Raw genomic sequence first — 15,963 nt, forward strand, 5'->3', positions numbered from 1 at the left:
CGGAGAGTTGCTAGACTAACCCTGGCTGCAAATTACATTTGCTGCCGCTAGGGTGCGTCTAGATTTCTAGGCTACCGCAACACTCATTTACAACACATTTACTTTCCTATTACCGTTGTTTTGGTTTTCACTTATTCCAGAAGGAAATTCATGGCTCCTTAATAGCTAAATGCTTTATGTTCACCAGCTAGTCACTTTCTTTGTCTCTGTGCTGTTCGGTGCTGGACACGCAGTGTATAGTATGTTTCGTATCAGAGCTTTTTTTTTGTTGTTGCTGAAAACAGCTCCCTGCATCTGGATACAATGCTAATGAGAGCAGAGACCGAACCAAAACAGTAAATTGCCAAAACAATGCGGTGAAAGGCGCTAACATTAGGCCTGCCGCGGCTGCCGCGTTACAGCGGTGACATGATCGTGTCAAGGTGACCGCAGAGTAAAACTTATCACCGCTTCACACACAGAACATTTGATTAAAACGTGAGCGATGCTTGTCAAAAATGCTTATTTTGTTATTGCTGTCACTGCGAAAATGCAATACTGCGCCAACTCTAGCTAATATGCCCCATAAGAGTTCAACTTCAGATTTGAGTGATAATTTGTCACCACCGCTTTTCGTTTCACACATCGCCATTTGACCGATTGCTCATGTAAAAAAAAAAGTATCAGTAAGTGCAGCTTTAAGGTTTGTGTTGCTCTGAATAAACACTATGGGGGTCAAACAATTCCTGATTTGGAAAATAAGACAGGGGGCATTAGATCTCAGACAGAATATAGGACACAGTGAAATGTTTCACAGGACTTTAACTTTAACAGTTCTTCTGTGAAAAGGTTTAATTTGGTAATGCTGTAATGGTCATGCTCTGAGCTCCATCGCTTATACCTACTAATAAGCAGCAGTGTTGTGCTCATTAGTGAGTGGAGCACAGTAAGTCCCCATTTCTCCTGACATCCTGACTGTGTAAAGCAGTAGGGGAGATGGTACTTGTAGCCATCTCTCAGCCCTAAGCATTCATTTCCACTAATACCTTGTGTTTAATAGAAAAGTGGAAAAGGCCTCCGGTCTGCCTCTCGGCTTATTTACATGTGTTCCAGGGGATTTGTGAAGCTTTATGAAAACCTTAATGAATGACTAGCTTCCAGTTTGTTGTGCAGTCCCGCTGCTTTTCTAAGAAAGTAATGCTATCTTTTTTTTTTGTCCTTTTTTCTTTTCTTTTTAATGCTATTTCTAATTATTTGCAACGTCTGCTTGTTCTATTTACACGTACCTGTTAAAGTTATATTGGTGCTGCTGCTTTAGTTATTGCCCATGGTTCAGAGATGTTAAATGTGTAGCACAGATTGTTTTAATTAACGTATAACATTGTCAAAAAGAATTACGTTTAATGGCTCTTTATTTAGAAACACACTTATGAGGAAGTGGCTTAGAAATCTGTTTACTTGCGTGGAAAATACGGAACACGTATTGAATTTAAGGGCCCAGCTGGACAGCAACAGTGATTTGATCTGCTTTAAACAGATCTATATTCTTAATATATGTTTTTCTTGCTAATAATTTTGTCGTGATATTTTTGTATGATGGACATTTTTTTTTTTACTTTTGGAAAGCGACTGAAAACTAGGTTCTACTACTTAAAGTAGTAGCTTAATAGGAGCAAGTATAAAAGCTACACACAGTATTTAAACATTTCTTTCACAATCACTTGTTATAACATCCAGGCTAAGCTAATGACCACATCATAGAAACAGCAAAAATCTAAACAACTTGAGGCTACCGCCGCCCACACAAGCACACACACACAAGCACACACACACACACACACACACACACACACACAGAAACACACTGAACCATCAACAAACACACCCCCTTCAGCTCAGCTCAGGTCAGCTTTCCATGACCTGCTCTAATAGTCATTTCAGGGAAATGAAAAGCAAAGCATGTGTTCTGTATTAAAGATGCCAAATTGTACAAGCTCTCCAAGCTCGTCAGTTACATGACACTGGTGTCAAAAATAACCTCATCCCGCATAACCGTGTTTACATAGGCGAACAAGTTTGTCCGGTAACTCCGAGGGTTTCCATTAGTGGGGTAATGTTGAAATTCCCTCCTGTTAGAGATTAACGTGCTCCGTGCTATTACAAGCAGTAGCCTCACATACGACAGTGATGACAGCTAAGAGAGCAACAATGCAGCCAGAGTGCAGAGGGCCCAACAGTTCTTATTGATCTTACAGTCACTTTCAACATTTTGAGAACAAACCTGCTCCATCTACTGAGCAGCTGAGGTATTGAGGCATTGATCACTTCCTATGTATGAATGTAAAAGAGTCTTGATTTAAAACACATTATAAGATCAGAAGTTAGTCCAATCTAATCTAGTCTAATCATTTGTGAGATAATAGAAATGTGAGAAAATTTTGCATAGATTTGTCTTTAAACACCCCACTCCTCCCAAAAAAAAATACAAAGCTAATTTAGGCTTTGGTGCTAAACGGTCAGTGTAACGCATATCAGTTCAATTTTCTAAGCACAAACGGACATTTGGAAAAACAGAAAAATGCATTCAAATATCCAATTTTACATTTTTTTCCACCTTGACAAATAAAAAAACTGGATCTTTAACCTGTTTTTCCAATTTTCTGTTTTTTATTCAGAGGATCAAAAATTGAGAAAATTACAAAATTGCGTCTGAGCTCCAATTATTCAATACTGCAATGGTATTCTCTTCCTCTACTTTGCGGAATATGCAGGTCATTAACTGCATATGGACCAAAAAAAAACAAAAAACTGATAGTCTTTGGGGTCAGAGGTGCTTGCAACTGATGGTTTTGAGTGGGGGGGTGGGGCGTAGCTAGGCGGATTGAGGGAGAGAATACCATGGCAGTATTGAATAATTGGAGCCCAGACATAATTTTGTAATTTTCAAAATTTCTGATCCTCTAAATAAAAACAGAAAACTGGAAAAACATTTTAAAGATCCAATTTTTTAATTTGTCAAGGCGGAAAAAAATGAAAAATTGGATATTGGAACCCATTTTTCTGTTTTTCCAAATGTCTATTTGTGCTTAGAAAATTGAACTGATAAGCGTTACACTGACCCTTTTAAAGACTGAACATTTTGTATATTTTTCTTCAAAGACTCCAGTCAGAGATAAATCCCCATGGTCCCCTTTACTGCATTTTCAGAGGAGTCATGACAGAGTAGGAAAGATATTATTTTAGGTTTTCTGAAGGCTTTGGTCATTCTTACTGTTGTGGCCAAATGGCTTTTCCTGAGTAGGTTGTGTGTAAGCTCTCCCTCTCTGGTTAATAGTACATGTTTACAGCAATATTGTTAGTCAGCTGCAAATTGCGGTTTGTAAAATGCTAGTCTAGGATTTACAATGGGGTATAACCAAGTCTGACTGAGACTATGTTATGTTGTTGTTGGGTTGTTTTTAGGCCAAGATCCCGTAGCTGAAAGAGAGCCAGAGCAGGGACCCCCTACTGCATACTGTATATTGTATGAAATTGAGTTGCATATTAAACTGGGCCGAATGGATGGATATTCATATATTATTTATACATCATGTTTCAATGTTAAACATGCAGGAAGGCACAGTGAACCCTTAAGCTCACAGTAACTCTATCTGTGGATACAGATTCATGTTAATGCGTAGAAAAAAAAAAAAAAAAAAATCAATAATTAGGCCGCCCCCCCCTGCTGTAAGTGTTAGGGGTTGCGGACGCCCTGTTGAAGATCTCTGACGTAGACAATAACAAAAGTGTTGTCCATTTTATTTCTACAAATATTTGACACTCATTTACAGCAACAGGGAAATCTTTCTTTAATCTGCAGGAGTAGAGCACACATTTTTACTGCAACTGTTAGCATTTTATGGCTTTTCAGATAACCTCCCTTCTCAGATTTGTTCATGGATGGCACACGTTTGATTACTCAACGCCAACTATTTGTAATGTTGAATTGAGTATTAAAATGTGTATAGCGTCATGAATGCAGGAAAGCCATGTCATTTTGTAGCTAATGCCACCACTGCAGACAGTAAGTGCAGTCCAACTCTGTGGTGAGTATTTTAAACACTCAAGTATATTCAGATTAGCACCTTTAAACCTCATCCACGTGATACATTTTTTTTGTATAAAAGAGTATAAAAAAAAACCTACAATAGATGAAACAATGTTGCTTGCTAGATAGCTACAAGCCAATTCTACAGTGTGCCATTAAAGGTCTGTCATCACGATTGCTAGTAGATCCTGATTAATTCAAACCTTCTGGGACTAGGGGTTGTTTAAACCAGTGATGCGTTCAAATGACTTCAATAAATTAAAGTAGTAGGGGAAAAAAGTGTACAATTTCTTAACTGTTGAAGGGCTTGTATTTTCGTGTAAGAATAAATCTGTCCCAGAATTAGATAACATTGTAAAGTAAGCGGGGAAACAAATTATAGATTGCAGAACATAAAAAAGTGGTAGTTCCTGATGGATACTAAATAACTTCAGTGCTTGGTTGACATTACATTTTTTTTTTTGCATTCTGCATTTTCAGATATTGGTTAGAAAGATATTTCCCCAAATAGGGCGTATAGTGAATATGAACAAAATTACAAACTATTTTGTTCATCCAGCATGTTTATCAGTTCAGATTTCTACTACAGCGTAGGTTCTGCTCTATCATTAATTCAACAGAGCCTAATGAACATTTACTGTAAAACTTTTTTCCACCATCCACCTTCGTGAGCTCCACTAACTAACCATGTCCACCTTCTCCTGTATGTTAGAGCTTCTTTGCATGGCCTAATGTGTCCGAGGCAAAGGGTCTGTGGGGAGGCTTGTGGGTAAAGAGCCTCCAGAGGCCACTGGGAGGCAGAGTCATCTGTAAAGGAGCACAGAGGCTCAGTAGGGGTACGTTGAGATGGAGATGTAGATGATGAAGATGCTCTGGTAGGTGATGCGGCCCTGCGGCGAGATGGTGGTGGCCTGCACCTTGAGGCGCACTAGTCCCGGACTGTTGAGAGCCCGCAGGGTGAAAATGATCCCCCGGCCCACCTCGTCTCTGATGCCAAACGCCCGGCCCGTCCCACCTGACACTGACTCCTGTTCGAGGACGGTAAAAGACGTACGCTCTTGCAGGATGCCCGACTCTGAGAAAGCCGACAGTCGTACCACATTGTGATTAGCCGGAATGCCGGAGGGGAGAGTGAGCAGCTTGTACTGCAGGAGCAGAGGAGAGCCTCCCGTGGCACAGTCCAGAGAACAGGGCCTGTAGCACGTCCTTTAAAAGGCCAACGCAAAAGAGGAAAGCGTCAGTATCTACAGCCTAATTATTGCAATTACACTTTTCAAAACTTTTTTAGTCATGCGATTTACCCGGGGCTTCGTCCACTCTGATAGGACGCAGGGCAGGGTGTGTCCATGCACTGGTATCCCCCTCGGGTATTAAAACACATCTGATTGTGTCCGCATTGGATTCCTTGTTCTACGCATTCATCGATGTCTAGAGGTGGAGAAAGCGGATTAGCTGTGATCATTTTAAAAGGGAGGAGGGAGGAAGGAGGTTACGGTTTAATGAAACTCTTACCTTTACAGCTCCTGCCGTTGGGTAAGAGCTGGTAGCCAGGGGGACACAGGCACTGGAAACTGCCAATGGTGTTTCGGCACTCGTGTTGACATGGCTTCCTGAGCAGACACTCATCTACATCTGTACAGAGATTAACGTGAAGAGTGTTAGAATCTAGAGTCGACCAGACAGGTGTGATGTAGGTATATATTTTTGAATAGTTTTGAATGCTGTATTTGATGGTTTCGATGCACACTCACCAACACACGTGCCGTCTCTGTTGGCGTAGCCCACAGGACAGCTCTGCCTGGTGATGCGAGTCACTCCAGGAGATCGCGAGAGGATTGGCCGGCCGAGAGACGACACCAGCTGTGGGCGGAGTCTTGCCCTGACTCTGGTGCCATTGGTGAAGGTCTGCCCTCTCTCCAGGCCCGCACAGGAGCGCCCGTCTCCAAGCAGCACAGTACCAGGAGGGCACAGGCACCTAAAGCTGCCAGGCACGTTGCGGCACTGGTAGGCACAAGGGTTTGGTGTCTGCTGGCACTCGTCAATGTCTGAAAAGGTAGAACAAGGTTCAAGTAAATTCTCACGCGTGAGTGTTATTGGTGAGCTGTAGTGTAAAACAGACACAGCAGATGTGGTACCCAGACATGGCAGGCCTACTCCCTGGGATCGGTAACCTCTGGGACACACACAACCGTAACCTCCGATTGTGTTCTGACAGATCTGAGTGTAGCGACACATGTGACTTCCATCCTGGCATTCGTCAACATCTGGAAAATATGCAGTTAACAATATATCAGCACAAACATCAGCATTACATTTCCATCTCCTATAACTCTTGTGATGATCTTTATCCACATTTTAAAATGCTACATATAACTGTGTTACCTTTTAGTAGAATTCCAATAATTTAGACCATAGTGGAAAAAACTGGAAGCCTCTATCTCACCGTTGGTGCTATTAGGACTCTACAGTTTCTTAAAACGAAGACTACACTTTCATAAACTTTGTTGCACTCTGTTATAAAGAGGATCTTTGTTTCTTCGGTCAAAGGTTTTCTTTGAGTGTCAATTAATAGATTTCTTTAAACGCTTTAGCTTTTAAAGAGCAGCGACCTCTTGCTGTTTTGTGCCCTAAAGCAATCCTGTGAAATCTGACCTGGTGTTAAAAAATGCAGTGTAGAGGTCTGTACAGTCCTGTTGGATTCGACTGGTTATACTAATGCAGACACAACCAGGTTATTTGTCCAACTGTCACGTCAACGTCCATTGATAAATGAATCCGTGAAATGGCAGGTGTTCTAGTCATCTACAGTACTTTTACCGGTACCGACCGAATCACGACGGTACTACCGAGTATTGGTTCACGTAAAATCAAACAGTGCCAAATGTTGGTACCTGAGAGCACGTAAGCGCAAGCTTATCGGTCCTCTCTGAATGTTGACAGAGAGCGGAGCTCCGACACGCGCGTGCGCAGAGTAGGGCTGGGGCGATTCGTCGACATAGTCGACGTCGTCAATTACGTAAATGACACAAATAATTTGCGTCGATGCGTCTTTGACTGTCTACGCGTAGAAATCAAATAAATAACATGGCTGCCTCCAGCAACAGCGAAAGCATGGATACCTCGCAAGTTCAACAACACGTTGAAAAAAAGGCTCGCACACGGTCTTCTAAAGTGTGGGAGTATTTTATTCTTAATGCCAACAACAACAACAACAACAACAATGTGGTAGTCTGTAGACTTTGTAAAATGTGTAAAAAAAAAAAAAATTAAAGGGAGAAGAGCTTGGATATTATACAAGAGCTTATTCTTATTTTTACCTACTACTGTTAAAAAAAGAAAATACGGGCTACTCTTTTTGCACTTGCTTTGTTCTTTGTTTATTCCTCCTGAAAGTGACTGGATTTTGTGGTTGGATTGAAAGCCTACATCTAGCTTCAGGTTGCACTACAAATTCATTTTACTTGAACAGTGCAGTGTTAAACTATTTTAATTAATAGAGATTTGACCCTTATTGAAATTAGTTTTGTGTAAATTGTTAATAATTGAGCAATGGGAAAATAATAGCTAATTGAAAAATGCATCGTTAGATTAATCGAAAAATGAATCGCTAGATTAATCATTTAAAAAATAATCGTTTGGGACAGCCCTAGCGCAGAGGTGCGGAAGGAGCAAACTACGTCGGCTCTGCAGTTCTGTTGAAGTCACAGTGAGTCACGGCGAAGCCGATAAAGTGGTTTCAAGTGTGGTTACAGGTTTTCAAAACTTCACGCAGACACTGATATTAATGGCGAGCCGAAGGAGTCGCGGTGCTGTTGACGTTACACGAGCAGGCACAACAGTGGTTTCTATGCCCTTGGGACTGACTGACAGGCTGAGGTTGTAAGGCAAGGCAACTTTATTTCTACAGCACCTTTCAGCAACAAGGCAATTCAAACAGCTTTACATGAAACATTAAAGAGCAATTAAAAACGGTCATGATGAAAATAAAACAGGCTGAAAAAGAATAATATATAAATACAAGAATAAAAGTTGAATAATTATTCAATGTAATAGGTTGTAGGGAGGAGAGAGGGAGGGGTTTTATTTTTATTTAATATCTGTCAGTGTAAAATATTCTAAATAAATTACATAATATTCTAAATAAATAGGATAAATAGGTTTGGAATTATTTTTACAACTGAAATATTTTTTTTATGTAATTACAGAGGGAAAGTAGCGAAAAAAAAGTACCGTTGCATACCGGGAACCGAATTTCAGGTACCGGTACGGATATTGGTTCAGATCCGAAAGGTACCCAACCCTATCAAGGCATAGATGAGTTGATGCTGTGTTTCTAAATGAACGAAGTCATGATTTAATGCTACATTTAAGTATGATAGGCACTCACCCACGCAGGCTCCATTTTCTGATTTGGTCATGCCAGCTGGGCAGCTGTCGAAACACTGGTATCCCCCCTCTGTGTTACGGCACTCCTTGTGAGCCGGGCAAACATTCCTCATGCACTCATTGATGTCTGTGAAAGTGCAACCATTACAAACAGAGCACGTTATCCTATTTTAACATGCCTCGTTTTGAAAGTTACAATTATTTAATTCCCAAGACTTTTCTGAGCTCTTAACAAGCCGTGGGAGTCCCACATAGTTTAGGTGACTGACCGATGCACCGGTGTCCTGACAGCTGGTATCCAGGGTGACAGATGCAGCGGTAGGAGCCCAGAGTGTTGAGACACTGATGCTGGCATGGGGAGACAGCAGACTCTTGGCACTCATCCACATCTGAAAACACACAATTGACACATCTGGCTTCATCAATCTACCGCAGACATCCACTATACTGTAGAGTAGGAAAATTAGATTTAGATTGACTATTGCAGGAACGAAAATTTCAAAGAAAAGGGAACGTGCACAACAACAACTACAGTAGAAGATAAGTTGTTATGGCTCTGTGTGAAATGTTGTGCAGACAGTTGAACAGTGATTAACAGTGACTTGCCTTCACAGCTGGTTCCCGCGATGCTGGGCTTAAATCCTGGTCCACACTTGGCCTGGCAGCGATATGTGCCAACTGTGTTGACACACTGCTGGTTGTAGTGGCACATGTGTGAGCCCTGGGAACACTCATCAATATCTGGTATTAAGTGAAACACAAGTAATGAGGCCAAATGCTGAGGCAGAGGATTAAATGACAAAGACGATTTTTCTTTTTCTTAACTAGGACATTTCTTAACTGGGACATTACCATTGTGTATCTGGTAATTAATCACAAAACCTTATTTTTTTGGGTCTCACCTTGGCATGTGTTGGTCTCTGTAGAGATGGTGAAGCCAGAGGGACAGGCACAGGAAAAGCCTCCCATTATGTTGTTACACGAGTGAGAGCAGGGAGACTGGAGCGCACACTCGTCTTCATCTAACAAGGACACATTGAATAAAAATGATAAAACTGGTTCGGTGACAAAGATAAATGAGGCGTTTAAAAAAAAAAAAGCAAAAGCAGCATACCAGCACAGTAGGACGCCGTGTCAAGAATGAAACCCTTGGGGCATGTGTCTCCATAACCATCTGCAAACAGAAAAGTTCAGTTCGTGGCTGTTTCAACATTCAGATCCAGTATTTCATGTGATGTAGTGATGGTGAAGTTTGAAATATTTTTTTTCATCTCCCCCCCGACCTGGTGTGAGAAGGCTGGCAGTGATGTGGAAATCCAAAGTCAGAGTTAACATGTTGTAGACGCTGTTCATCCCGGAAACCTTGAGCAGCTGGAGCACGGGGCCCTGACGTTCCTCCTGGCCCTCGTAAATAACGGTGTGATTGCAGCGCAGCACCATGGGGTTTCCTCCTCCCTGGTGGGTCTGCGATGACCACGCGTACAGCTGCCCTTGGCCCGTCTGCACGTATGACTCATCAAACTCCTGCGGGACACCAAAGAAATCAGGTCAGAGAAAGGGAAGAGGAGCTCGCGCACATGTCGTCAAACTCTCTACCGAGATATAGTGTGAGATCTTTAAATGACCATTGTAATGGCAGCAGTAAACGCACGTGTAGGCTCAGGTGAGATGACGATAACGAAGGAGGCACAAATCCGTTAATTACGATGTCAATCAGTAAAACTCCCTCAGAATCCAGACCTCTGGCAACATGGGTCAAACGAAGGATCTCCCCTGTTTAAAGAGATTACAACAGTAAAAATTACCACTCATTTACAAGCACAAGGGAGCGTGCTCTGCTGAAACTGTTTAAGGATTACAGTTTTTGACAATTGCTCACACTGAAATCAAAAGTATTACACAATCATCAAAACCTTACACTCAGGGAGCAAACCATTGGCCCAGATGTGCACCACTAGAAGCACAATGTCAGCCTCATACTTTTTGCTAAACATTACACACAGTGATTTGCAAAACACTAAACACACTTGTATACATTAGACACAGAAGTATGTCATGATGTCACTTCCTTGCAATTCCAAAGCACTGACAGTCAAATGACCACATCTATGAGCCAATCTGTGAAACACAGCCATCAGGTGCGTAAACACATGATGGCTTAAACTGTAGACACACCATTCAGGTTTAAGCAGTATCAACATGCAGCAGGTAAGTTCACCTGCCTTCAACCAAAATGAAAGGAGTCAGAAGAAGAGGAGAGGTGAAAGGGGGGAATCCACAGAGGAGGAGAAGGAGGTAGAGGAAGAGGTACCCCCTCATTCAGGCCATGGAGGGCACCAGTGAATAGGTTGACTTGCAGCTGTGCAAGGATGGATTGGACATTTAAGACGGTTCTTCCCACGTTGTCTTGCCAATGAGGATATATCACCTGTGATGTTGATGAAATTCTCTGGCCAGATTCAGCCAAGCGAAGCGATAATGTCTAGTATTTTCTGTACTTTTTCAGATCTTTTTTTGTTTGTGTTTTTTTTTTTCTGTAATTATAACCTGTACTGGAGACAGTATTTTATGTTTGTCTGTTGTTTGCTGAGCTAACAGTGTTATGTCTTGTGAATGTATTGTATATTTGCACTCTCTCTGTGTTCTTCATTTACAGTACTCTAATCACTGAGAAGTAGAATTGCTAAAAGTGTTTTAGGTTAGCAACAGCAGTGTGTAACTGGTTCAAACTGAATTAACACTGTGTGTTTCATATGGTAACAAAATATGGTTTTTATAAATTAGTGTGTAGTGTTTCATTTTGCAAAGGGTCTGAGGTCTTCTGCTGATTGGGTGTGTGGTTGTGCTAATAGTGTGTAGTGTTTTGAAAAAGACGGTCCCTGCTTTCAAAATAGTGCTTAAGCAATCTAAAAAAAACTGTAATAGCCTTCATGTGTACACTTATGAATGTCAGAAGGGAGTAGTGCCATCTGCTGGTCATTTTGTAAACTACAAAAGAACAAAGAGAATCAGTGCTCACAGATAAAAAATAAAATAAAAAAAACTTTATGACTAGGAGCTCTTTTTAGTTTGTGTCTGCAAACACTCACCACAAGTTATACAAAAGTTGGCATGAATACATGAGTGATATATCTACAAAGCCATATTTTCACCATGCAACAGATGAGTTGAGCAACTGGCCAAGCTCACAAAACTTTTCTTGGAATCAACGTTACCCTAAATAAATCAAGGTCTTTAAAAAATATCCATTGGCTAATACTTGTTATTGACACGCATACATGTGAAAGTGATCTGGGGCAGAGCTTACCGGTCTCAAACTCCAGCTGAGACTCCTGTCTGAACTGGCCCTCAGTGAGGGAGTAGCCGTTTCTGGCTGCTCCGCTCTGCAGCACAGTAGTCCAGTAGATGGGAGCAAACGCAGACACCAGCACCCGCAGCAAGGGACCTACGACGAAACAGCATCAGCTCGTGGCCTCTCACAGAACTACAAGAGGTGCAGTGCATACAGTCTACACAGGATTAGGACCACATCCAAAAATGAGCTCTCCTGTTTTCACTTCGTAATCAAAAGAAATCACAAAGACAACAGAACATACTCCATCTTTTCCAAAAAAAAGGTACATCCTTAACTATTTAGTGAAGTGGTAAATAAAGTAAACTGTGGGTCATCACAGAGTTAATCACCCTTTTAGTCACTTTTTTTCCATTTAAAAGAAGCCTTTATTGTAAATGTCAAAGAGGCAAAGATTGGTTGCATTACTATAAATTTAAATCATAAACATTTGTCTTTAAAAGTTTGCTGAACCCATGCTGTGCCAATGTGAAGGTGAGTAACAAAGATGAACTTTCTGAGTTTACTACGTCTCGGATTGTCCCACAATTTTGGACAATTTATATATGCACAGTGCACACTTGTGTTTGACCAAAGACTTGTGTGTGCAACCACAAGCGCTAAAATGACTCGGAGACCTTTCTTTCTAGCCATGTCATATCAACCCAGGGGACATAGTGTGCGATCGCTTACCCACACTGGGAGGGATGTTGTCCAGGCGTGCCTGCAGAGTGCTGCTCCCCTCTTCCACATTGTCTGTAATGTTGGTCTCCAGGAAGGACACACCAAACTCTCTGTCGTTCACCATGCCTATCAGGCTGCCTCTGGTCTTGCGTGGAGTCTCTCCTGTCATCACCAGACAGACATGCATTTGAATAATTTGTAATCATTCATAACATTAATTTAAGACTGAGTTGTAACACGTACATTAAATGCCCTATTTATCTCTTTACAAATTACTGTAACAATACCCATAGCTCACATTCGGAAATGCCCTTTTGGTGTGTGTACACTGTCTGTAAGGTAACCTTAATAATAATAATAATAATTTGTTCATTCATGCACACAAGAAGTTGTAATACATTATGAGACACTGACACAGTGACATTAAAATATCAGCTACTATCGAAAGATGAAGTACGACAAACAAAAAATGATTTGGACCTGGACAGAGACCAGCTTGACATTTCCTAGAGTCGATACTGGGACCGCTGCATGATCGGCCGCCGTTGGCTGGTTCTGGGTTGGTGCATAATCTGATTCGTTCTTGGAAGCCTTGACCACAGGTGCTACTACATGGACCCCATTCCTCCCAGTTAGAGTAGCCTCCATTGACTGCGTTGGAGAGATCAAAGGAAGGCACTATGAAATATACAATACATCAAATGAAACCAACATTTGACAAATAGAAGACAAAATGCCTGAATAAGTGGAAATTGTTTTTAGAAGGAGAAGCCAGATTTTGAGAAACAATAAAAAAATAAAACGTGCATGCATACAACTCATATGTGCGGTTGTGTGTATCTTTTAAATTGATTTCATATCCTTTGACAACGTGTGAAATTATGAGCACAGAACTCACTCTGAACCTGGAGAGTAATGGTCCTCTCAGCTGTTCCAGCTTCGCTCTCAGCCACACACTGGTACTCCCCTTCATCTGAAGCCTGTAGAGCAAACAGGTAGAGGAGGAGAGTTTGGCTTAACTGGCACTCACACATTGAGGAACAATTTTCCTCTAATGGGGCCACAAACCTCCAGGACAAAACTGTGTCTTATACCCCATCTAGTTGTATGGTAAGAGAAAACTGACATAGCAAAAAATAAAAGCTGGCATTTTCTACTGGGCAGAGGAGACTTTATTCCATTAAATTCTTTTTTGTAATAGATATTATTGGGCCAGCGAGGAGAATTTTCACATTAGAGTGCTCAGTGGGAAGAACAGTCATCGGTCTGTGAGAAAGTCTCAACTGCAACCTGTGCAATTACGGCATCAGTTAGAGACCTAACAAGGTTACGGGCTAGGGGAGAGAGGGGCAGAGTCTGGGAACATCCAGCTCTCTGTTCATCTCCTCCCTCTTTTGCTAATGCTGTTAGCATCTCTGACTGAACTGAATCGGATTTAGGTGGGAACAGAACACTGCAGGACAGTCACGCACTGTCGCTCCACCCAAGGGTACTGCAGATGAAGCTTGGATAGGAGGAATACTGCTCCATTGTTCTCCAAGACATTTGGAAAAACATTTATGGATGTAAGTAGTTTGGGCTTAATCATTGAAACTTGAGTGACTTAGTTTAACAAAACAAAATGCCTAGAGAGAAGCTCAGTGCTCTAAAATTAACCAAACATAATGGGAACTGTGTATTTACACTGATGCTGTAAATGACCAAGGATCCGTTGTGAAGTGCTTGCATTCGGATGGCGCGGAGCAGTGGTTTTCCATCCCGGAGCCAGCGGAGCACCGGGCTGGGGTCTCCGTGGACGGGACAGTCGAGCATAGCAGAGCCACCCTGGATGACCGTCTGAGACATGTGAGCTTCACCCTTCAACACCGGAGGCTCTGGAGACACACAGCACGTATTTACAAGATCACCAAGGTGATATCAGTATCTATAGATCGTTAAATGGATCGCCCCGACTAAACCTCGACAGGAAGCTCACCTCTGATACGGACGAATGAGAGCGCTCGGATGGAGCCCACACTGTTTTCTGCTATGCACACGTAGGTCCCAGCGTCACTCGTGGTCACATTCTCGATGATCATGGAGCTCCTGCCGGCCTCATCTACAGTGGCGCCTGGAACATGTTACATCAGTCAGTGCATAACATGGTTATATTTGAACTCGCACTGCAATAGATTAAACAAGATTGATTTTGTCACACTGGCACTGTAATACCATGGTACTATTGCAGTGCTGTGCATCTCACAGTGTAAAGAAGGAGAATACCTGTGTAAGGACTGTTGTTGACAGTCCAGGAGATGACAGGTGATGGTGTTCCCTGAGCGTGGCAGGACAAGGCCAGACTCTGCCCTTTGTTCAGAGTTGCATCCCCTGGCAGCTCCTTGAAGGCAGGCCTCATGTTGACGGACAGGTGGATGTCTTGTCTCGCAGATCCTGCTGTATTGGTGGCGGCGCACGTGAACACGCCAGCATCCCCTGGCTGTGCTCAGAAAGCAATCGGAACTGATGTGTATACCCAGAACTAGACAGATGTAGTTAAAAATGCAGCGAAGAGAACTGGGTCGTACTTACCTCTGCCCTCTCGATAATTAGCTCTCCTGATCGCAGGACAGTGAATTTGCCTGGATGGTTGGGCACACTGGCACCATCCTTCTCCCACGTCACTCTGGGCTCTGGTGAACCCTGAGCAGCACAGGGCAGCAACGCCTGAAATCCTTGAATGACTGACAGGTCTGTCTGCACAGGAGGAATCATGGGCGGGACTGAAATACAACAACATACGTTTTTATTGATAAAACTATTAAACATAAACCTGCTATATCTAGTCTTTACATGATAAGAAATGGCACTCTGAACTCACCTTGAATTACCAGCCTCATGTCATGGCTGGCTCTGCCGGCGAGGTTTTTGGCAGTGCATGTGTACAGGCCTGCGTCACTGCGCTGGGTAGAAGTAATTGCCAAGGTTCCATTGGCAAAGCTATGTATGCGAGCGCCGTCCACCACAGGCCTCCTCTCCTTATGCCAAGTAACTTCGGGTTGTGGCTGCCCATCAGCCACACACTCCAGATTGACTGGCTGGCCTAGCACTGCAGTGTACTCCACACGAGGCACACTCAGCACGGGTGGGACTGGACAAACATGAGAGGAACGAGTATTAGTTCATTTAAAAATGCCCAGAATATATATATTTTTTTTCAGGAATTAGGAGAAACCGGTTTGACTATGAGGAATAAACCACCATTTTCAAGTTACCTTGAAGGACTAGTTTGGTCCTGCCCACAGCTAAGCCAGCTTCACTCTTTGCCAAGCACTGGTAGGTCCCCGCATCACCAAGCGTGACACGAGAAAACTTTAGTGCTCCATTTGAGAGAACAGCAAGCCTGTGACCTGTAATCAAACAATGCAGTCAAATCACATGAGCAGGAAAATCAGACCATGTCCCATTAATTCCATTGAGGTGTGATAGAGCTGACTGATTGGTAATATTGCTGTCCATT

The 15,963-nt window shown here is 42.4% G+C and overlaps 1 protein-coding gene across 1 annotated transcript in view; it reads right to left on the reverse strand.

Moving 5' to 3' along the window:
* Positions 1 to 4,824: 4,824 nt before the first annotated feature.
* The window catches only part of hmcn2 (hemicentin 2), a 54,323-nt gene continuing 43,184 nt past the window's right edge, over positions 4,825 to 15,963 (reverse strand). Inside the window, exons 60-81 of the mRNA XM_039803283.1 lie at positions 15,719 to 15,853; positions 15,325 to 15,594; positions 15,036 to 15,226; positions 14,730 to 14,943; positions 14,443 to 14,577; positions 14,151 to 14,341; positions 13,366 to 13,447; positions 12,948 to 13,118; positions 12,477 to 12,629; positions 11,760 to 11,897; positions 10,104 to 10,225; positions 9,736 to 9,976; positions 9,567 to 9,626; positions 9,355 to 9,474; positions 9,059 to 9,193; positions 8,722 to 8,841; positions 8,454 to 8,579; positions 6,202 to 6,330; positions 5,818 to 6,111; positions 5,579 to 5,698; positions 5,368 to 5,494; positions 4,825 to 5,272 (exon numbers count right to left, since the gene is read on the reverse strand). Of these exons, the coding sequence (XP_039659217.1) occupies positions 4,894 to 5,272; positions 5,368 to 5,494; positions 5,579 to 5,698; positions 5,818 to 6,111; positions 6,202 to 6,330; positions 8,454 to 8,579; positions 8,722 to 8,841; positions 9,059 to 9,193; positions 9,355 to 9,474; positions 9,567 to 9,626; positions 9,736 to 9,976; positions 10,104 to 10,225; positions 11,760 to 11,897; positions 12,477 to 12,629; positions 12,948 to 13,118; positions 13,366 to 13,447; positions 14,151 to 14,341; positions 14,443 to 14,577; positions 14,730 to 14,943; positions 15,036 to 15,226; positions 15,325 to 15,594; positions 15,719 to 15,853 (3,653 nt within the window). The 3' untranslated portion in view covers positions 4,825 to 4,893. The remainder of the gene's footprint in view (positions 5,273 to 5,367; positions 5,495 to 5,578; positions 5,699 to 5,817; positions 6,112 to 6,201; positions 6,331 to 8,453; positions 8,580 to 8,721; positions 8,842 to 9,058; positions 9,194 to 9,354; positions 9,475 to 9,566; positions 9,627 to 9,735; positions 9,977 to 10,103; positions 10,226 to 11,759; positions 11,898 to 12,476; positions 12,630 to 12,947; positions 13,119 to 13,365; positions 13,448 to 14,150; positions 14,342 to 14,442; positions 14,578 to 14,729; positions 14,944 to 15,035; positions 15,227 to 15,324; positions 15,595 to 15,718; positions 15,854 to 15,963) is intronic.

The sequence above is a fragment of the Perca fluviatilis genome, chromosome 6 (assembly GCF_010015445.1).
Source record: "Perca fluviatilis chromosome 6, GENO_Pfluv_1.0, whole genome shotgun sequence".
Taxonomy (NCBI): Eukaryota; Metazoa; Chordata; class Actinopteri; order Perciformes; family Percidae; genus Perca; species Perca fluviatilis.